This window comes from Doryrhamphus excisus, linkage group LG21 (assembly GCF_037039965.1).
Source record: "Doryrhamphus excisus strain RoL-2023G ecotype Guam linkage group LG21, RoL_Dexc_Guam_v1.1, whole genome shotgun sequence".
Classification (NCBI taxonomy): Eukaryota; Metazoa; Chordata; class Actinopteri; order Syngnathiformes; family Syngnathidae; genus Doryrhamphus; species Doryrhamphus excisus.
Window position 1 is genome coordinate 13,101,294 of NC_136377.1, and position 22,271 is coordinate 13,123,564.

The window sequence follows — 22,271 nt, forward strand, 5'->3', positions numbered from 1 at the left end:
AACATGGAATATAGAGACCAAAACAAAGCTTCTTTATTTTTTCTTTCAATACAAGACGGTAAATGCAAACTTCAAAAATAAGTTTGATGTCATTCAGATCTCAAGGAGATCAACGAGAAACAGCAACATGGCTGACAGATATCTCTTTTTCTGCGGTTTTAGATGAACTAAATAGTTTTATTTAAATCCTAACTCTAAACGCTAAAGTTACAAACACTAACATTTGTACAGATATCCATCTCCAAGCTCTCTGTAAACTAAAATGGTTGAAAAAGAAAACAATAGGTTGTTACCTATAAGACGCTATGATGTCTACTTAAGGCTAAATAACACGATACAAGTATTTATACCAATACAGGCCGGTAAACAAAGGAGACATGTTGGAAATAAAACATGAACAATGTAGCATCCACAACAGATCAATACTGAGAAGGAATACGAAGACATCGAAAAGTGCTTTCATTGTGACAGTATAGATTTGCTTTCCCTTTAAATCAGGTAGGAGTCCCTCCTTAAATGAACGCTTCCACGTCAGAATTAAAATTAATTTGAATTAAAATGAACGTTGCATTACCTTTAAAGGTGTTGCAAACCAATAGAGATAAAAGAGGATGGGGTCCGTTAGTCTTTCCGAACATTGCACAAGCTACGAGTTTGGGGAAGGACAGGAGGGGGGAGCGGTGGCCAGGACCAGCCTCGTCCCGCCCCCCCCCCCCGTCAGCCGTTCCGACACAAACTGGATTGAAACAGAATTGGAACCAAAATGAAGCAGTGGCTACTGTACATTGTGTATTCTGGGTTGAATGATGAGTCTTTTTTTTTAGGACAAGTAGATTCTGTCCCGAAAAAGGGAAAAAGGCACCGCAGTCTTCTTCCAGTGAAGGAAGCTTTCTCCAAAGTGTCCTCAGGGAGCGTTGAGGGTGGGGGTACTCGGCGTTGCCTTGGCCTTCACACCAGCGTGATCTCCACCTCCTCCCGCCGCTTGACCTGTCCCCGTGGGTGCTGCTTCGGGGGCGGGGGTGCCGCTCTGACCTGGAAAACAAACATCAATGCTTTAAAATTAGTATCAACTTGGACAGATCATTAAAAAAAATGTAATCATGATTTTGAGTGCATGAGAAAGTGGAATGGAAAGCGATAAAAGATATCTGAATACAACACAATTAAATACATGTATTTGTACGCTTGTGTCTTCGTTGGAATAGGTGTGTATGCTATGTCAGTTGGTTCTTCTGTTGCAGGCATGTGTTTGGCCAGCTATGTGGGGCGGGTTGAGCATGACCTGTGAACCAGGAAGTGCGGGAATCGGTGTGTGTGCTGCACTCTGAGTGTGAAAAATAAAGTTGACTGGAAGCAGCTGTTCGCCGTGTTCTATTTTGGTATTGAAATCCTTAAGCAAAGATTGATTTAAGCTGCTTTTGTATCGATATAAGCAGACCAAATTGGCTGGCGGGAGATGAAAAGGGCATCGTAGTAACCGGATTATCATAATAACCGGGTATCGTACTAACGGAACTAATTATATCATAAAAGACTAGAAATTTGCCGGGAAATGAAAATAGTATCGTAATAAGTAATAATTCGTTATAACCGATATCGATATAACGAGACTTTACTGTAACATCCAATATTTTCTGCCCCAGTGCTATTTGCTAACATCATTGAGTAGAGACATGAAATGAAGCTTTTACAGCAAGGATGTCACTTCCTCATTGGGCCATGCAGGTTTGGATTCTTTCTACCTTTACTCATTCACTACCAAAGACTTATTAATGTGGTATTTATAAGTTTTTTGCACGTGTGGCAAAAAGAGCTGATGATGCAACTGAAGAAAAGATGATGTTTGGTGCCGTAAGAATGGCTTGTATAAGAACCCCACCAAAATACACACTGCACAGCAAACAGGAAGTGAAAAGTCATAGCGCGTTGTTGTGTCCCCCCCACGCATTGATGGGAAATTTTAACGCACACACACAGTTCAGTTGCAAAAGTGAAAACTGTTAATAGTTCATGGTGTTATATTGTAATAAATTATTATTTGCATGTAAAGTAAAGTTTGCTAGCTAAAACGCAGCACCAGCAAGTAGGTACCGTTCTGGAAGAGAAGGGCAGCATTCTGTATTTACACAAAGCGACACATTATTCACAAGGAGAATGAGGGCCACTGCAGTAAAGTGTAACTGTGGAGTATGACACAGCTAGAACGTGCAGCATAGGAATTCGGTTGGGCAGGTTTGGTACCCCGGCTGGCTAGGTACTAAAAAAGGTGCTTTGGCTGACACAGAAGGAGCAATAGCAAGTAGAGCTGCGTTGAGTCAAATAGATACAGTACAGAGGAACAGATGCTTATGAAGATGTTTACTCACAGGTCGGATGGTGCCTGAGCCACCCTCCGGGTATTTGGGAGGTTGAGGGGATTCTTGGGCGGGACCTGAAGCCAGGCAAACCCAAGTTTAGTTCATGTTGGTGATACAGTGTAGTACACGCTGGCCCAAACGTACTGTGAAAGGGGCTTTTGTGCGGCGCCGGCCTGTGGTGACCATTGTGATAGGAAGGAGGGCGGCCGATGGGCGAGGCTGTGGCGCTGCAGGGGCTGGACTGCGTCGACGACAGGGTGGGCGTCTGCAGCGGGCTGCTGTGGAGCGGCCCAGAGTGGAAAGGGCTACGGGGGGAACGCTCGCAGTGGGCCAGCGAGCAGGGAGAAGACTAAGACAGAAATGAAAGGGTTAATACAGACTTTGGTAGCAGTAGCCTAAACAAGGTTGTGGTGACTGTAGGCGCTTAGCAACCACCAGAGGGTGCAATTCAGGCTAATTAAGAATTCTATTAAATCTAATACAAGAAACTTACAGATGTTTTACTGCTGATTGCTAAAGAAGGGGAAAAAGGTGGAAAGCAACTTTTTTTCCTGAAGAGAGGCTAACCTTTCTTTTGGTATATTCCACGTCTATATAGCCAGGGAACACTATTTTCTGTGTCCTTGAAAAATCAGTCAAAATCATCAAAATTGGGCAGCACTGAGAGGGACAGCTTTTAAAAAATGTCTGAAATTGAATGCGTTAGTATAAAACTTGCTGTCAATTGATGTAAAAGCAACCATAAATCTGCTTAAAGATCATGCTCCAAGTACAAACATTGAAAGATTAAAAACATCTGAGATTGAATGAGTTAATATATATATATCTATATATAAGTTAATATATATATATATATATAATTGGTGGAAAAGATTGTCTCTACTTGAAGGGCTGACTCCAAACATGCAAGTGAAAGATCTTTGACAATGATTAAAATGACATTTTCTCACGCCCATACCCGAGTGCTGCCCTCTCGCTGTCCATCTCCGTTCTCGCTGCCACTCGCCAGGTCCTCTACCAGAACGGCAGGGAAGACGCCAACGATGCCGTTGAATTCGCCCTCCCAGAAGCCGTCGTCCTCGTGGGTCTCCCGGCTCAGGATGCGGATGATGGCGCCCTCAGGGAAGGAGAGCTCGTCTTCTGTTTGTCCGGTGTAGTCGTACAGGGCCTTGGCGAAGGACACTGTGGGAGGCCGAGCTTGAGTGGGGTCAAGGGCGACCAGAACAGAGCAAGGTAAGAATTTAATTACGGCCTCACCGCTAGAGTCGCCGTTGACGGAGCCAGTTGGGAGCTCACTTTCGGGTTCTGTGGAGTTACTGGAGGAATGGGATCGGGCGTCCAGCGCGGCCAAAGACTGCAGCATGCTCAGCAGGCTGTTGGTGGACGGCAGCTGCAGGTACTTCTCTGGGACGTAGCCCACCTGTCCACTCCGGTTCTTGGCCTAGGAAGGAAACAAAAAAAACCCTCAGATGATGATGATGGTGGTCGTGAAAGAAAACGTACAAAAGGGTGGAGGTGGAACAACAAACAGCACCTTCACCCAGTCCTCCATGTCACCGTCATCGATGACCTCCAAGATTTCCTGCTCCTCGATGGTGAGCTCATCGGGCTGGGAGGCCTGAGGACAAAAAGATAACATGTTCTTCACATTGCCGTTTATAAAACACGCTATTACCTATTCAAGCTAGGCATTTGTACATTTTTCTCTATATGGGAAAACCTAATATATCTAAAATATCACCCCCACCCCCACAGGCGTCCTTTGATTTGTCTGTATGTGGCCATGGGTAGGAAAGGGTTGATCACCAAGAGGGAGGGTAGCACACCTTGTAGGAGTAGAGTACTTTGCACGTGAGGGGATAGTTCTTCAGTGTACTGGAGGGGCTGGAGCTGCTGTCATCCAAAACCTCACCGCTGTCCTCCGTCTCCTCCTCATCCTCCTCTCGCTCCAGGTCGGCGGTTCCCTTCCAAAACCAAAACAGGAACTTCCAGCAGCCACGTATATGAAACGTAGGGCCTGAGAGGGCGGAGGGATAGCGGGATCTTACGGATAGCGAAGGGTCATGGCTGCCCAGGTTGTTCCAGCGTTCGTTCTCCAGCTCCTCCATCACTTGGTTCATGGCGCTCTTCACCCACGTTTCCACGGTGATGCCCGCCTCCCTCAGCAAGTCCAGGCGGGCCTCTGCTTTCGCTTTAATCATCTGCCATGGTAACAGAAATAACAGCTGTTTGGTAATCATGTCAAGATCATTTTTTTTATCCATAGCTATACAATTATGTATCACAGTTTTATAGTCATATTTAATTAATTAATCACATATAAGGCTCAAAAAGATCCACTGTGGCGACTCTGTAATGAAAAAGCTGAAAGAAACAAACACACATTTACCACCCAAAATACCATGTCTGTGTGGAGTTTGCATGTTCTCCCCGTGCATGCGTGGGTTTTCTCCGGGTACTCCGGTTTCCTCCCACATTCCAAAAACATGCTAGGTTAATTGGCCACTCCAAATTGTCCATAGGTATGAATGTGAGTGTGAATGGTTGTTTGTCTATAAGTGCCCTGTGATTGGCTGGCCACCAGTCCAGGGTGTACCCTGCCTCTGGCCCGAAGACAGCTGGGATAGGCTCCAGCACCCCGGCGACCCTCGTGAGGATAAACGGTAGAAAATGAATGAATGAATTTTCTAAAATAATGAAGAAGGACAAATCTATTAAGAATGAATTACTCGCGGATATCCTACACGGATACAGAGCTAACACCTCCATGGCACTCATTGGAAATTATGGACTCCATAAACCACAGAAACTGTGCAGCCATTTATGGATTTGAGAAAAGCTTTCCATACAATTAATAACATCCTAATTACAAAATAGAAAAGGTCCAGAATCAGAGGATTCGTTTTGAATAGGGTTAAAAGCTACATTGCTAACAGGAAGCAATACGTAAAGCTAGGAGAACACACATCTGCAAGTGTACATATTACGTGTGGAGTACCGCAGGAGTCTATGGCTATACTAAAAAGATATGCTTTGATAAACTAGATAATCCTTGACCCGAAATAAAATAATGCTATTTGGTACCAGCAGAAAGGACACGCATATGCATATACACTGAAAGGGTGAAAGAAAATACATTTGGGGAAATCATAATAGATGAAAAGAATTCGCTGCAAATCTCACATCATCTACATACAACATCAGGTGGCGAGAAATACTTCAGTATTGAATAAAGCTAAATTTGTTCTTGACCACAAATCACTTCATACTTTTTATTCTTCTCTGGTTCTACCATATCTAACTCATTGTGTGGATATATAAAAGCAATCTTCAAATGTACTGCAAAAAAGATCAGTGAGGATAATCCATAATGCCGTGTATGGAGAACATACAAATAAAATAAAAAAACATTTGCCGATTTAGTCAATTTCAAAACAGCTAAAATCATGCATAAACATGACAATAATCTATTACCCAAAAATGTCATACACTATTTTTCTAGAAGAGAGGCGAAATATGATCTCAGGGAAAAACTAAACTTAAAACACTCATATGCCAGAACAACGTTAAAAACCCACAACATTTCAGGATTGAGTAAGAAACTTAAACAATGCATCATCATTATATATGATGATTGTGGAAAACCTTGACAATTATATTAGCATACTATGACATTACCTTAACACTTTTCTCTATTAAAAAGATCACATATGAAATACAGGAAGTGAATAAATGTAATAGAAACAGATGTCCTTTTGGACACGTAGAACTGTATTATGTGATGTATTCCATTATAACTTGCACGTCCAAATAAACTTAAACCATTGCCATTTTAGAGTTTAGATTTACCCACAACTGATGTTTAAAAAATATGCAAGTGTGATTCTGCTTTTCAACCAGAAGGTGGCGTGCTGGACCAGTTTTTGCAACAGAACCTGCAACTCCACACTGTAAACAACACTCCACACTCCAGCGGATGTTACCTCGGCCCTCCGAAGACTCTGCCGGGCCACTTCCATCTTGGTCTCCAGCTCCCCCGCGTTGTGCTCCACGTTCTCCTGAGCGCCAAATTCCTCCAGGACCTGCAAACAAACCACACATGGCAAAAAGAGGGAAAGACATCCATCACTCTGCATCGAGTGTATTGGCTGTGAGTCATTTCTTGGTTACTGGAATCACACTGTACTATCCTGGTGTGCTGGGAGGAAAAAAAATTCCTAAATGAAGTCATGCATGATGTGGTGATTATGAACTCCATTCATGTTCCTCCCACGTGCATATTATGGGCTACATTTTACAATTTGGCCTTTGGTGTTATTGGACTGACCTAAATTGTGTGTCCTATTTTAGCCCTCACCTCATTGATATCAATATTACTATCAGCGCATTAAAAAAACATAGCGTTGTTGCATCAATTCAGTTGTTTTAAAACACATGTAAACACCTTAATTCCAACGTGTCAACAGAGGACCGACGCACTGCAGCTTTTCTTTCCAACCAGTTTCTCCAGCAGGTGATTTAATTGACGAGCTCCTTCCCTCAAGCCATCATTAAAATAATCATTCAAATCGCCTGCTTTAGTGACCGGCTGGAAATAAAACCTGCAATGTCTTTTGACACTCCTGCCTTAATTAGATGGTGTTGGGTGGGATTAACATAGTTAGATTATGCGATTGGGAACCACTTGCATCTTGCATGGATACACTACCATTGATTACAGTCATCAATAGAGCTGGCCTTCAGTCATAATAAGTCATATTATTGAATGTGTACCGATATTAAAGCATACAGCACATACCAAAGTACCAGCTGTATATTTTGGGAGAAAATGTAAAACAGTTATCTTATGTTGTTTAGTTATGTGAATAACTGTTAATGTTACATTAACATAGCACCCATTCACGTTACATTCTATTCACGTTCTCCATTGTATTGTTATTACTACAAAAGATATTACTACACGATAGAAGGTCTCTGATTTGATCAACCTCTTCATTGTGTATTTTTGGCTGGTGCAGTTTATACGTACTTCAGGACTTATAGTCTGGGAAATACGGTATATAATCCTGTCCTGTTGGTTATGTTTGTTAAGTAAATACAGTAAAAATGGGCATAGTTGCTACTGGTGATTAATCACTATTAATTATTATTAATTATTTTACATTACATCAAAACAAAGCATTTTAGCAGCAGGTGGCACATCAACTACTGCTGACACGAAGAAATGACCAGCTAGTACTTTGGCATGTGCCGTATGTTTTAATATTGGTACACATTCAAAATATGACTTTCTTTCTGAGGGCATTTGTGTTCCGTATTTCTGTTGTCTGTGTAGGTTGATGTTTACATTGTACATATTCAGTGGTACAGGAGTGATGAGAGTAGACACTGGCACACAAGTCTAGCGCAACCTTTTGTGGCCATCGGTGTGGAAAAACATATATACTGTAGCCTGTTGGAGTTGTACTGCTGTACTGCTTAAATGAAGTTAGAAAAGAGCGTCTGTGATCGTGTGGGGGTGCTCCACTATGCTTCCGTCATGCTTGCTCTGGTGCGCATGTGTTAATTCCACAAAAGTATATTCATGTAAATATAGTTATGAAAATAAATTAGCCATACATTTATCTGTGTTGAAAGGAGCCTAAGCGTCATCCAGTGCTTTGGAGACACAGCAAACTAATGCACCTGGACAAAGTGCATGCAAACAGGGACTTCCCATGCAGCCATGAAAATGGAAGAGAGTACATGTAAACATAGTAAAAGGTGTGATGTCTTACCCTCTGTGTGTGGATGATGCTCTTATACTCCCGAGCCACGCGACTCGCCCATTTCCTGGCCTCCTTGTCAAGGCTGTGCTCCTCTGCCGTGCCGCTCTCTTTCAGCAGATGCGTCACCTAAAGGAGAATTAAAAAAAATAAAGTTTTTCACAACACATGCAGAAATCAAAGATTTTCATCAAGCCAATTTTGGTCCCGTTGTACTGAGGTGTGGTCTCAGTACTGCTGGCAGCGACACACCACAACCCACACATAAAGATTTCTAGATCTTCCATAATCTACACCTATTCCAGCTGGATTTCCAAAATGGTTACTATTTATTCCACTGGCTCCCAGTGCTCTGAAACTGAGCCATCAGAGCCATCCCAAACTTCTTTCAGGGCTCACTTCCAAATGCGCTAACCTCATTGTCTGAAACTTTGACATCATTCATTCACTCATTTTCTACCGCTTTTTCCTCACCAGGGTTGCAGGGGGTGCTGGAGCCTATCCCAGCCGTCTTTAGGCGAGAGGCGGGGTACACCCTGGACTGGTCGCCAGCCAATCACAGGGCACATATAGACAAACAACCATTCACACTCACATTCATACCTATGGACAATTTGGAGTGGCCAATTAACCTAGCATGTTTTTGGAATGTGGGAGGAAACCGGAGTACCCGGAGAAAACCCACGCATGCACGGGGAGAACATGCAAACTCCACACAGAGATGGCCGAGGGTGGAATTGAACCCTGATCTCCTAGCTGTGAGGTCTGCGTGCTAACCACTCGACCGCCGATCCGCCCACTTTGGCATCATTTAACACGCAAATACAACATTCAAACCACATTTATAGATCAGAAAAGTGGGGAAAAAAAGCACTTGACTAGCACTTCATGACAGAATTGTTCTGCTGTTTTAGGGACCTACTGCAAAAAAACCCTGGTCACATACGTATGTCCAATTTAAACCGGAAAGGATCTGCAATTTTTAGGAATCTGCCAAAAACACAAAAGATTCTATATAGCACTACTGAAATGGCACTCGTCTAAGATCTTCTTTATGACTCTTTAAGAATCTACTGCAAGAATGCTAGTCAAAGATCTCCTATATACATCAGAGCGCAGTTGTTTTTGAGGACCTACTGTTCCATCTGCTATAAAAACAAGTGATCCGTTATTTTTAAGAATCTACTGCAAAAAATGCGAGTCAAAGAACCTCAGAAACCGGAGTGTTTTTCTGTTCTTTACAACCTTCTGCAAAAATGCTCGTCAAAGATCTTACTAGGCAAGATATTACTAGGAATCTGCTGCAAAAATGCTACTCCAAATTCTCCATGTGAAAGATGTGATCAGCCGTTTCTTTAAAGACCAACTGAAATGCTACCAAGTTTCATATTCATCTAGTTGGCTGTTCTGACGGCATTCATGGGCCGGATCTGGGATCAAGACTGGCTACGTTTTGATGTGACTTCCTGACATTCTTTGCTTTGTGGCTGAGGAAAGTCTTGTGCCAGGACAAGGAAACAGATGAAGAGACAAGAGAAGAAGAAGAAGAAGAGGAGTGTGTTAGCCACGGAGGAATACATTCCTTCCAGAAACATGATGTCATGTGATGGAAATAGCGTCTCTTAATTGAGCAATGAAGGCATGCAAAGCAGCTGACTTCGCTGCGATTGAGCCAAAATGTTTAAGTTCTTGTGGGGGAACACAGAACCTGCATTAAGATGTTTCCACATGACAGCATCAGTGTGTGTTTGGAGGGGCGGGGAAGGTCGGTGCACTGCGATGAGGCCCACTCACAATGGCTCCTTTTCACACATGGCTTGTTCACAGGGGCCGGCCTACCTCCTGGCCCTCCCTCACGCTTTGCTTTTGGGCTCCGTCCCCTTTACCGGATCCCTCCGTCTGGCCAAAGCGGCGCGAGGAGAGGAGAGGGTAGGGGAAGGGAGGGCGGGGTTTTTGTGTGCCCACCGTTAATGTTTTCTTTAGGAACAGGCTGCCGCTTGTTTGACGTCCAAGGAAAACAACGCCACCGTTTGCAGTATGAACAAATTGTCCAGTGTGGACGTGCGCCGCGGAGGGCTGGTGAAGACGTGAGTGTGTGTGAGAGAGAGAGAGACATAAATACAGTGAGGGGATAAAAAATAGTCATCAGCGGTTGTGTAAGAGGACAGCTCCATGAGACCTACCAATATAGACAGCAAGACGTGTGAGGCAAAGGTCACACGGCTAAAGACCTTGATAAAGACCACAAGTGGGACTGAGTGATGTAATACAGTCACAAAGTCCCATCTGATAGCCAACTGACAGAAATACACCTGGGCACTTGAAATAAATTCCACAATACTGTTATGTACGAAATCTAGGTGGCGATGTTAGAATATTAAAGTAAGCCCTACTGGAAACACACCGTGTCATGAGTGTGTGTGTTTTATGTACTTTATCCACTTTTATTACAGTATATACACCGAAACTCTGTACTTGTCCACAAACACCAACGTAACATTAAGGAGTGGCACAGGAGGACACAAACGTTAGCAACACTAGCATTGTTATGTGATGCTACAGTGCTAACACACTCACATTTTCACTGTGGCATCATGCTAGGGTAGCATAATCACTGAAGAAAAACAAAATGATCAAACTTACAGCTCCTGCTTTACTTTTAGATAGTGTAGTGAAGCCTGCTTCACACTATTGCACGTGTTATTATTTTAAGATTTGTAGTGAAGCCTGCCTCACACCATTTTATGTTATCATTATTTTCAGATGTGTAGTGAAGCCTGCCTCACACCATTGTATATGTTATCATTATTTTAAGATGCGTAGTGAAGCCTGCTTCACAACATTGTACATGTTATTACTAAATAATCCTCTTAAGTTGCACAAAACGACACGCTCGAACCATCGCCCTGAAAGACTCAAAATATCGATGTAAATCACAAGTAAACACAAATGAAATCTCTAATTCCAAATACTTCCGAGGTCATACAATTTGGAATTCCATCTCAATTCCATTCTCAAGACGTTCTATGACTCTGTTGTGGCTTCAGCCATTTTCCAGGGAGTGGTCTTCTGGGGCAGCAGCATTTCGGCTGCGGATAGGAAGAGACTGGATAAGATCATCAGGAAGGCCAGCTCTGCCCTGGGTTGCCCCCTTGACCCAGTGGAGGTGGTGGGAGAGAGGAGGGTGTTGGCTAAGCTACTTTGACAGCACTAGGAGCTCCTTCAGCGATAGACTGCTTCACCCCAAGTGTGTGAAGGAGCGATATCGCAGGTCCTTTCTTCCTGCAGCTGTCAGGCTGTACAACCAGCACCGCTCCCAATGGACTTCCACACCATGGCAACCCGGCATTGCCTATTTTAGCGGCCTATAACGGTGGACCAACCAGGACTCCTATTCACTGCTGACCCAAACTCTGTGTCACTTAAATTATTTCCTAGCCACAATTGTTCCTTACTGAGGCTTCAAAACATTGCTGCTGGACAAGGCCCCTGTTTTCCCCTTCCACTAAGACATTTTTGCTCATGTCCGTCTGAAAACGAAACCACGTCACTCGCATTAAAGCCACGTTGCATGTTGAGCTGCTCGCCGGTAACGACAGCAAACACCGCAGATGTTTGCCATGCGATCAAAGTCCACAGTTGACATGAGATCATTTGAGTTTTCTATGAGGCTGCTTGTTAAATGTCTCAGTGCCACTACGGACAGATTTACAGTCATAAAACACACATATAAAAAGGTAGGGGTATAACACTCCGCTTTTGTCTTGAATCATTGAATCATTTTTTGAAATGGAACATCAAAACTTTGTTAGGAATCCAAACATTTGAATATTTTACCGTATCCGTTTCAATGGGTTGGTAGGAGAAGTCTGCAACTTTCTGGAAAATGGGATTCTTCTGCACAAACATCTGCTGATGGAACTCCTGCATCACCTATTTCAAAAGACACAAATGCTTTGTGGCACTGTGCTGGACTTTAAGCATCGACAGCCGTGGAGGCCTACCCCATTGGAGCTGTTGGAGAGCCGGCTGAAGACGTTGTGTGCGGCCTGGTAGGTCTCCAGCTCAGTTTGACACAGCGACCCCAGGTAATCTTTCACCTGCTCGTAAATGCTGCCGTCCAACACCTGCAGGTGCAGAACCCCCTCCGTAATTCAAAGCTGTCAATTCATCTCCATGGAGACATGTGGCGCCACAGTGCACCTTGAGGCAGTCGCTGAGGTCGGTGTTGTAGTAGCGCTGCTGGTGAGCGTTGGCGGCTGCTAGCGTGAGAAGGTAGTCGTTCCTGGCGTGGGTGGCTTTGGAGTTGCATTCGCTCCTCTTGGCTTTCAGCTGGAATGTAGGAATTCTGTCAGGAAAACTGAGTGGAGCTTGTCTTTTTTGGATTTTTGGGGTGCAAATAGCTCATATGTACCTTGACAGTTGCCCTCTGCAGACTAGATTTGGACTGGAAGAGGCTCAGCTTGGACCTGTACGCAAGAGACAACATCAAGTGCAGCATGTAAACAATTAGCAACACGTATTATAGTCGCTGCACTACAGAATACATCTTTAACAGGTTGAGGCCGTCAACACACAGACTGTAATTTATGAGCAGCAGTCAGCTGTGGTGGCCAGAGAGCCATTATGCTTTAATATTTGGCTTTCCATGTGTGGTGTCGTCACGCTCCACTCTTGTTTGTTTGGCGGCACTGCTGCCTCGCTAGTAAGTTAGCAAATGGCCGACAGAGGGTGGCGTGTCAGCAGATTTTTCAATTTGATAAGCTGTGTATACTCACTTGGCTTCCAGCTCGGCCTTCTCCCGCACGGCCTGCGCCATGGTCTCTGCCTCCTGGTACTTCTTCCTGCTCTTGGTCAGGTCTTTGACGGACTCCTGTAGCTCAGCTTGGATGGTGGTAAGCTGCTCAATACACTGGTGACACACGGAAACAAGATGGCATCTTATTTTGTGGGCTCCTTTCTTTGGAACACATGACTACTACTTACATGACCTGTAGTGCATAAGGCATCTCGCCGTGTTGCAAGGAGGTGGTTACGCATGCACACACACAGCTCAGTTGCAAATTTAGCAAACATTTTTAATAGTTAATGGTATTATATTTGTAAAAAAAATTAATTTGTGTCAAAGTTAAACTTATGCTTCTCCCTTTTTGTTGAGAACTGATAATTTGCTGAAACTGACCTATGTTCTACTGCTGATTATTAAAGATTAGAAAATTGTTTTTTTTTTTCTGATGAAGATTGAAGTCTAATGTTTCTTTTACTCAAGGACAATATTCTGTGTGACTTGAAAAATCTGTAAAAAGAGTTAATACAAAACCATATTTAAATATAATATTGCATAATTGTTTTGCATGATATTATGCAAAACAAAAAATACAGTTGCAATTTTACAAAAATTACGCTGAGTAAAAGTTACAATAATAAAGTAAAAATATTAGAAGAATAAAGACATGATAGTACCAAAAAAATGTATGAGAAAAAAGTTAAAATGTGTGAAAATTGACCAAATGAGAAAAAAACGTTCACATTAATTATAGTACTCCTTGTAACACAAAACTGAGATGTGAACTATTTTTCTTGAAATGTAAAAACCATCATCATATCTACATGGTCGTCCATCTATCAATTTTCTATGCTGCTTGTCCTCAGTAGGGTCGCGGGTATGCTGGAGCCCACTTGACCACTGTGCAGCCTCTACAAGGGTTGTAAAATGTAAAAAGGTTTAGACACCCCACATTATTCAGGTGACACTTAGTGAGCCAAAGGTAAAGCTTTAGTGGGCGAATGTGGTCCGCGGACCACCTCAGCCCAGGACCTCAGCTCTGCAGCAGCATTGTGCTGTTTTTAAGGATCTACTAAGATAAATGCTAGTCAAAGATCCAAAGATAAAAAATGTTAGGCGCTCTCAGGTCAGGTCTGACGTAATCCCCAAGCCGGATTTGGCCCGTGGACTGCCAGTTGACTAGGCTTCGTCGTAAATGATGTTTTAACAATGCAGCAGAGCCACACTTGTCCTAGTTGGACCCTGGAGGAAGAAGGGACGGACACCTGACCTAAACGGCATGAGTGAAGCTGTCCAAACATTTGGGAGCTTGTGTAACGAGTGACAGAAACCCGAGCTCAAGTCGCCAGATTGACCCTTGTCGCCACGCTCCGTACTACCTTGCGCAGCTGCTGCTCCTTCTGCAACCTTGCTGTCTTGGCGGGGTCGGCAACCTGCACTTTGTAGTTGTCGCAGGCGCTCATCCTGGCCTGGGTGACCTGGATTGTACCCTCCAAGTAGGCCCTCCAGACGCAATACATGTTCCTGCACCAAACACACACACACACACTTGTTTTACACAGCTGAAGCAACAGTGTGGAAGCATTTCTGCATACCCAGGAGGAAGTTTGTGGGCCAAATAGAGCAATGAGGAAAAAGAGACGTGCAGAGTTTCACAGAGTGTAAGAGGATACCTCCGATCGGCATGGTGCACCCACAGAGGACGCAACAATCCTCTCCTTTCACCTCACCTGTGATCTGCTTCTTCTTCCGACAGGCTGCCGGGCCATTCCCTCTTTAGGTACTGATTGGCCAACTTCTGCAGGGCCTGGAGGAGACAAAGCTATGACGACATGTTCACCTTTGACACCGGCACACATTTCCCGAAACCGTCTGTGACCTTCCTTAATTATATCTGGAAAGCAGCCAGCTCCATGCTTAAATGGCGCAGGGATTGCCACTGCATTTACTCTTTCACCTCATCTCTGCTTTTTCTTCCGTGCAATTTTGGTGAGATGGGGGTGGCGGAGAAAGCCTTAATTCACGGGATGCCAAATTGAGCCATGAAGATATGTTGAAATTCTGCTCCCCCGCCAACGGTGAGGTTAACCATACAGAAATCGAAATAGCAGAAGAGAGTAAACATTTAAAAGGAAGCGGCACAAAAACAAGGCCTGATTGATATATCAGCGGTACAGTATCCCACAAAGGTGAGGCGTTTGGATACACGCAACCCGGCCGTTCAGACTGCAGTAGATCACATACATGTCTGATTTATATCTACTGTACAGAAGAACAGGGGCCCGAGTCACATTTGAAAATACAGGAATTGTTCCCACTGACATGAAAACAAAAAAATCACATACAGCTTATATGTGGGCAAAAACCATTGGAATTGACGAAACAATTTTGATGATGGTTATTGGATAATGAATAAAAACAATTGCTTTACGATACTATGTCACGGTTTTGGTAGCCCTTTTAGGAGAATAATGGGCCGTATTCAACAACAACGCACAAAAACACAAAGCACGATATATAACTCATTCTCTACCAAAGACAAATTTTAACGTTTTTTTTTAACCCAGACACCTGATCCCAATTGATTGATTTGGTCGTGTGTTATGGTTAAAGTCTATACTTTTGAAAAAAACGTGAAAGCATGAAACTGCAAAATTTGAACCACGGCGTGGCGAGGGACGACTGTACAAGCTTCGTTTGTACAGCTGTAGTATTGTCCCTCGAGAAAATATGATCTAATGGCTGCTGAAAGGATGTACTCCTGTGAGATGATAGACGCAGTTGGTCAAGGTGCCTCTGAACCTTGGCGCCCTTGGTCCTGGTGCCAAGCCCAGAAAACCGCAACAAATCGGCCCATTGTGAGAGTGACATGAAGGGAGAATGCGCGACTGAACTGGGCTAAGCAGACGCGTCTGAATAAGAGCACTTGGAGGAGGAAGAGCCAAACAGAGGAGGTCATTCGAATGGCTCGGTGTGATGGGAATAGCAATCCCCCGCTGGCTGAAGCAGCTCGCAGGTGTACGGGAGATAAAAGTGCCCGATTGACTGGAGCACAAGCAAATCTTTCAGCCTCACTTTCATTTCAGAGCTTAAAAAAACACTCGGGACTTTTAAGATGCAAATGATAACAGGTGAAAATGCACTGACTTTGATACTTTTCGAAACAAACAACGCTGGTGCAGCAACCAACTGTTTAGGATTACCACGCTACTATTCATTTCAGTACATTGTTCTTCTCTCCAGAGATGCTCAAATAAGAACAAATATGAGGGTGGACAACTATTACAGCCGAGAAATGGGTCCTTTTGGTTGACCTTGGACAATAAAAGAATAAAACACTGAACAGAAAGGCAGCTGACACTTGGAGACAAACATCTTCCCATTGTGTATCAGCGTATAAAAGCCATCTGAAAAAGTAATATTAAGGCAGTGGCTATTCGGAAGTGTTGATGCGCTAACTTTGCCAGCCTGGCAAGTCCATCATCCGTTAAGCAGGTTTGTGAAAATTGGTCCACTATTTTTTTTACGTAATCCTGCAGACGTACGAGCAAACAAAGAGCGCGACCTCTACGGCAGAGGCACTTCCTTCTTTGCCTCATGATGCAGATGGGCAAACAAGACAAGACACTTTGGGTTGCTAGGCGGACCGCAGACAAGCCCCCCCTCCCTCTCGTCACATTGGAACTGGACATTCCTCACAGGGACGAAAACACGGCAACATTGCCAAGGAGGAGAAGCGCGTTTTCGAACAACCAAGCTGACGGCCCACAGGAAGCTTGCGGCAGATCGCTTCAGTGTCTGTAGTGATGGTTTGGTCTGTTTACGACATGGATGTTTTCTTACCTGGGCATAGTCCCGCTCTACAGACGCCCTCTTTTGGCTGAAAGTCCTGCAAAAGAAAAAATTATCATCATCTGGCATTTAAAATGGCTGGAAAACTGTCCATCCAAAGCTCCAGGAAGTATTATGTTGTCCATTAGTCGTTGGCCCCACAACAACTTCCTCTTTACCCCTGTCAAGTCGTCTACGTTTCAATCAGAGCGTTTGCTGGTTACATACAACTCAATTTCTACTAAGGATCGACTGATGCATCGGCCGGGCGATATATCGGTCGATGTTTGCGTTCTTTACTTGAATCGGTATCGCCCAATACGCGTGTGGGTTTGCCGATGTATTTTTCCGCCGCATGATTCATATATTTGCCCAAATAAAGGAAAAAAAACTGTACTTCACAGTACAAATGCCCCAGAGTTCCATCCATCCGTGTTCTGTACCGCTTATCCTCACGAGGGTCGCGGTCATGCCGGAGCCTATCCCAGCTGCGGCGGGGTAGACCCTGGACTGGTGGCCAGCCAATCACAGGGCACATATAGACAAAACCATTCACACTCACATTCATACCTATGGACAATTTGGAGTCGCTAATTAACCTAGCATGTTGTTGGAATGTGGGAGGAAACCGGAGTACCCGGACAAAACCCAGACATGCACAGGGAGAACATGCAAACTCCCTTTTATCAAAACCAAATGTGAAAATGTCAATGTACACTTAGAGAGCAACAAAGGAGTTACGGCATAGAAAAAAATGATAACTTCCTAAGCCACTTTGATGTTGATCTTTTGTTTATGAAATGGAAAAAACAAATCCAATATGGAGTCTATATACTGTATGTATGCAATGTTAACTTTTTTTCTTTTTGAGTATTTCTTTTCTCACATCCTTGTCCTGACATAGCTGGTTCGTTTTTAAGACGTGGGTGAGCCTATATTCACGAGTTGTCACATATTCGGATTGATACAGTAATTGAAGAATCCTGGTGGTTATCAATGAAGCTGCTGATCCCGACGAGTCTATGATGGAGATCTTTTATTATTCCTACCATTTGCATTTTCCTTCTGTGCTCATTTAACACAAAATTCCATCCCTTGTAAACCAAATTGGACAAATAACAAGGGCTAAGTGAGTTTCCCTTGCAATTGTTTGCTTCATTTCTTAGCTAAACACACCGATTGTCAAATCTCAAGGAATGCGAGAAAAGACTGCCTTTAAACTGGCATCTGAGTGGATTTACAAGGCAAAAGAACAAAGCTGCCTCCATCCCCTGCTTTAATTTATAGGTACACTTGAGGGGAGAGGTCAGTGCCCCAGGAAAAGTCGGTTGCAGCAAAAATCATCATTAAGCTAGTAAACATGTCCAGACTTGAGTGTACTGCTCCACCTCGCGTGCCACACAATCTGGCCCGACTTCCTGGGAGCTTCCTCCCCTCCGTCTCTCTTCCTTTCTGCTCTTCCTGTCATTTTCCCAAGCACAAGCCTTGCTGACAGCCTGGCGCAATTTCCAGTTTGATGAATCACTGCTCGTGCAAAATGACAGAGCCACTAAGCTCCGACACTCTCTCGCCTCATATTGTCTCTGGCGAGCGTAGCGTGACCGTGAGCCTCCCACAGCCAGCCATTTGAGGCCCGATCGGAACATCTGGCGCTCTCGGTACCTTAACTTCCAGCTGTTTGGAAGATTCGGCTCTCTGCCGCCAACCACAGACAGGAAGTGGGGAGCCGTTGGGCTGTCAAGTCAACGGCGGCTGAAAACATGACCACAGCCTTTGACTTGTCAACCTTTGGAATGCGTACATGTTGGAGAACAATACCGCTTGTTGCTCTAACACCTTGTATGGGCTAAGCATGCATTATTTAACACAAACTGGAAAAACACCCAAAATAAAACACTTATCAAACATCCTCTGGAGGACAGCTCTTATAGGACAGGAGTGTGCTGCTGTTTAAGTACCCATTGCAAAAATGTTCATCAAAGATTCTCGGTATAGCAAGAAAGCTCTGCTGTTTTTGAACGATAAACACCTAAAAAGGCTAGCTTAAGATCTTCTACATGATAGCACTCTGCTGTTTGTAAGGATCGACGGTAGGGCTGCGCCATATACTGTATATCGATATTTTTTAAATATCAATATTTCTTTTAAGCACAGTATCAAAAATAAGCATATCGTTCATATTGATGCAAAGGTTTGTTTCAAATGTTTCAAGATGGCGTCGCCCTAATGAAGACTAGTTACGGCAGCTCTGTATCCTCTGTGATGTTTTTAGTGTCTAATAGTGCTTTATTTGTAGATTCTTATTGTTTTTGTGCTATACCGACCCCTCAAGCAAGTGTGCAGCTATGAATGTTCATCTTGTTACCTTTGCAGCTTGCAGCTACATTGTTAGCTTTGAGTACCCCTTTGCTACACATAGATCCCCGCAGAGAAACGGAGAGGGAAAGGCTGCATAGCGGGAGTGAACAGCGAAAAAGACAATATAAAGGTTGCTATCAACCATGGTATCAAACATGTTTACCAACTGCCAAAAATGCTCGACAAAGATCCCCTATATGACAAAAGCACGCTGCTGTTTCTTAGCACCCACTGACAAAATCCTCTATATAACAGTGATGCACTATTTTAAAGGACCTACTGAAAAAATGCTTGTATGAAATTCTCTATATGACAAGAGAGCTCTGCTTTTTTAAGTATCTCAAGCAAGTATCCCGTGTGGTGGCACAGAATCAGGGAAGTTCACAACCAACTAGTCTCATCCGAAGCAGCACAAAAAAACAAAACAGCATAAGGCTCCTCGCAAACCCATTCATCCATTTTCTATGCCGCTTATCCTCACTAGGGTCGCAGGTATGCTGGAGCTTATCCCAGCTGACTTCGGGCAAGAGGTGGGGTACACCCTGGACTGGTGGCCAGCCAATCACAGGGCACATATAGACAAACAACCATTCACACTCTCATTCATACCTATGGACAATTTAGAATCATCAGTTAACCTAGCATGTTTTTGGAATGTGGGCGGAAACTGGAGAGTGCCTGGAGAAAACCCACGCACGCATGGGGAGAACATGCAAACGCCACACAACGGAGAATGGTACTCCTCGCAAACCACGCAGGTGAAAAAACAACCCACTGCCCTCTCCCTCAAACAACCAACACCGACAGAAACAGCCACAAAGATTGAGGAAGTGAGTTTTTCCCTCATACCTACTGTATACATGTTGCTGATATTGCTCTCTATTTGAGACATGTCATTCTACAAAATACGTTTAAGGCATATGTATGATTCCTGCTGTTATCGGATCGATTTGATATCAGCATCGGCCTATATGCAATATTGGTATTGTATCAAAAGTGAAAAAGTTGTATTGTGACATCCCTAAAAACTCTAGTCAAATACAGTGCTCTACTGTTTTTAGGAACTACTGTCAAAAATGGCAGTCATAGGTCCTCTATACTGTATAACAGGAGCCCTGCTATTTCTAAACACCGGCTGCAGAAAACGCTAGTCAGAGGTGCTCAATATGGACCCCAACCCCGGGTCCGTAGATGGGGCGGAGACAGCCCCGCCCTCGCCAACGGGCCGGTCCGTGGGTTCAAAAAGGTTGGAGACCACTGGTCTACATGACAGGAGAGCTCTGCAATTGGTAAGCATCTACTGCAAAAAAAACGTGAATCAAAGATCTTCTGTATGACAATGCTCTGCCATGTTTTGGAATCTACTGCAACATTGTTCAGTCACTCCAAAGTTTTAAACTGATGGCCAGTCAGATGTCATTCCCGAGCTGGGATTGGCCCGTGGGCCTCCAGTTGAACAACACTGCCGTTTGCTACGTTGACAGTTGACAGACACATTGGCAGCTCACCTCAGGTCCTCCAGGAGGTCACACTCTGTCTGGTGTTTGATGTGCAGTTGGCTCATCTGATCGTTGTGAGTGTGCTTGAGCTCCTGGGTGACCCGGACCTGACGGAAGAAGAACAACATAAGACTGAGTGCTGCTTTGGAAAACTTTCTTACAGCTAATTAAAAACACAGGCACAAGACAAAAGTCATCTCTGGAGAGGTGACTGTTTGATCCTTCTCATGTAGCTATGTGCTTCCTTGTTTCAATTATATTACATCTCATTTCACTATGACTCAATAAATGCAAATATAAGCGGTTAGGTCAAACCCATCCGGTGACATTTTCCATGGAATAAAAAAAGGTATGCTGCAATTCACTGTCATTCTCATATTGCTGTAAATTGTTAATTTACCCCATATTTGGGGGTGCTACACTTACTTCACTTGATGTGGGTTATTGTGACTTTTAAACACACTCGTCTCTTGCAGGAAGGGTACCATACTTCGATTAGAAATCAGTCAATTCAAGGTCGCACAAATCCAAAGATGCGTTAATCGAAAGCAGAACGTCCTCATGTGGTACGCGTGTCATCTCGTTTGGCTCCATCGTAAAATCGGTGTTGATTGAAAATACAAATTCAACAGTTTTAAGTAAAATACGTTTTTTTTACAAGGCAGCCGCTTTAATCTGCTGCAGACGCTAGTGAAGAGTGAACTTAAAAAGTGAATATAACTGCTTTAGAATGTGCCGAAGTAACCAATGACCGATTGTACTTGTGACTAAAACAAGTGTGGAACTATTGTTTTTCTAACAAAATGAAAAGGTTTAGTTCCAGAAGGAACAAGTTAACGGGTCCATTTTCCTCCACATTATGTACTACATTTGTGGCAAATTGAGAGTTTTTCCTACACAACTTTTCTTTCATTCGTAGGTTATTTTGTCATAAAACTAAGCGGAAAAAATACAATAGGCTGATACCGTTAAATAAGAACGGATGCTCGCCGTCGTCTGGCAACCATTAATTCGTCGAAGTAACGCTAGCTTAGGAGGCTATACGAGGAGAAAAATCTCACCTTTCTCGGTGGGGGTTGCATCCTTCCTTTCGGACATAAAAACTACCAGAAAAGTTCGAAAAGTTTTTTTCTGGATAAATCCTTCGAGGCAAGGTCGACAAAAGAAAAGTCCAGCCACGGAACAGTCCGGTAAATAGTGAGGGTAGCCCCTGTTGATGAAAACACTACTGTGGCCCCGGGGAGCAGAAAACACACCACGTCAAGCAGCCATGTTGACTCATGAAACTACTTCCGTAGAACCTTCAAACTTAAACCAGCTTCCGTGTCGTGTTCCAAAATAAAAGACCTTAAAAATACTACAAATAATTTTGCTGAAATCCTGCCATCTCGTGGTCTTTTTGTGTATTGCCTTTTTCAGGCACAGTATCTACAGTATATTAATATGCATCTTTAGGGGCATTGCCAGTGCCAGATATTTTGAGCATACAAACCGAGACGCAGTAGTAATAACATGCTAACATGCACTGCCATTCATTCCTCTTATGTACACTATTTCACCCCCATATATTTGCATTAAATGCATGTTTTGAGGCGTTTTCAGATAATTTGCCAACTTCCTCCCTTCCACACTGTTGTTATTCTGTTGATATCCTCTTCCACATAAAAATCACAAA

The 22,271-nt window shown here is 43.6% G+C and overlaps 1 protein-coding gene across 3 annotated transcripts; it reads right to left on the minus strand.

The window, feature by feature from the left end:
* Positions 1-9: 9 nt before the first annotated feature.
* On the minus strand, positions 10-21,880 carry LOC131137869 (F-BAR and double SH3 domains protein 2-like). Of its 3 annotated transcripts, none has more exons than XM_058086247.2 (20): positions 21,658-21,879; positions 20,606-20,703; positions 16,752-16,797; positions 14,639-14,715; positions 14,288-14,432; positions 12,901-13,034; positions 12,537-12,591; positions 12,326-12,454; positions 12,127-12,249; positions 11,960-12,055; positions 8,135-8,251; positions 6,341-6,439; positions 4,406-4,558; positions 4,184-4,321; positions 3,892-3,975; positions 3,654-3,798; positions 3,316-3,554; positions 2,502-2,706; positions 2,367-2,431; positions 10-1,032 (listed from the first exon to the last, which is right to left on the minus strand). In XM_058086247.2, exons 1-20 carry the CDS (start codon positions 21,676-21,678, stop codon positions 949-951), a joined length of 2,253 nt encoding a protein of 750 aa, XP_057942230.2. In that variant the 5' UTR covers positions 21,679-21,879; the 3' UTR covers positions 10-948. The 3 variants fall into 3 exon arrangements, with proteins under 3 accessions (XP_057942230.2, XP_057942229.2, XP_057942228.2); XM_058086246.2 differs by having other exon boundaries at positions 3,316-3,539; positions 3,615-3,798; positions 21,658-21,878; XM_058086245.2 differs by having other exon boundaries at positions 3,316-3,539; positions 3,615-3,798; positions 4,184-4,558; positions 21,658-21,880.
* Between the last annotated feature and the right edge of the window lie 391 nt (positions 21,881-22,271).

Excerpts from the sequence above, each read along its gene's own strand:
- LOC131137869 (XM_058086245.2), bottom strand. The coding sequence starts at position 21,678 with ATGCAACCCCCACCGAGAAAG. Across the intron at positions 3,976-4,183 it reads AAGTACTCTACTCCTACAAG|GCCTCCCAGCCCGATGAGCT; the intron begins GTGTGCTACCCT and ends TTTTGTCCTCAG. Across the intron at positions 1,033-2,366 it reads GCTCAGGCACCATCCGACCT|GTCAGAGCGGCACCCCCGCC; the intron begins GTGAGTAAACAT and ends TTTGTTTTCCAG.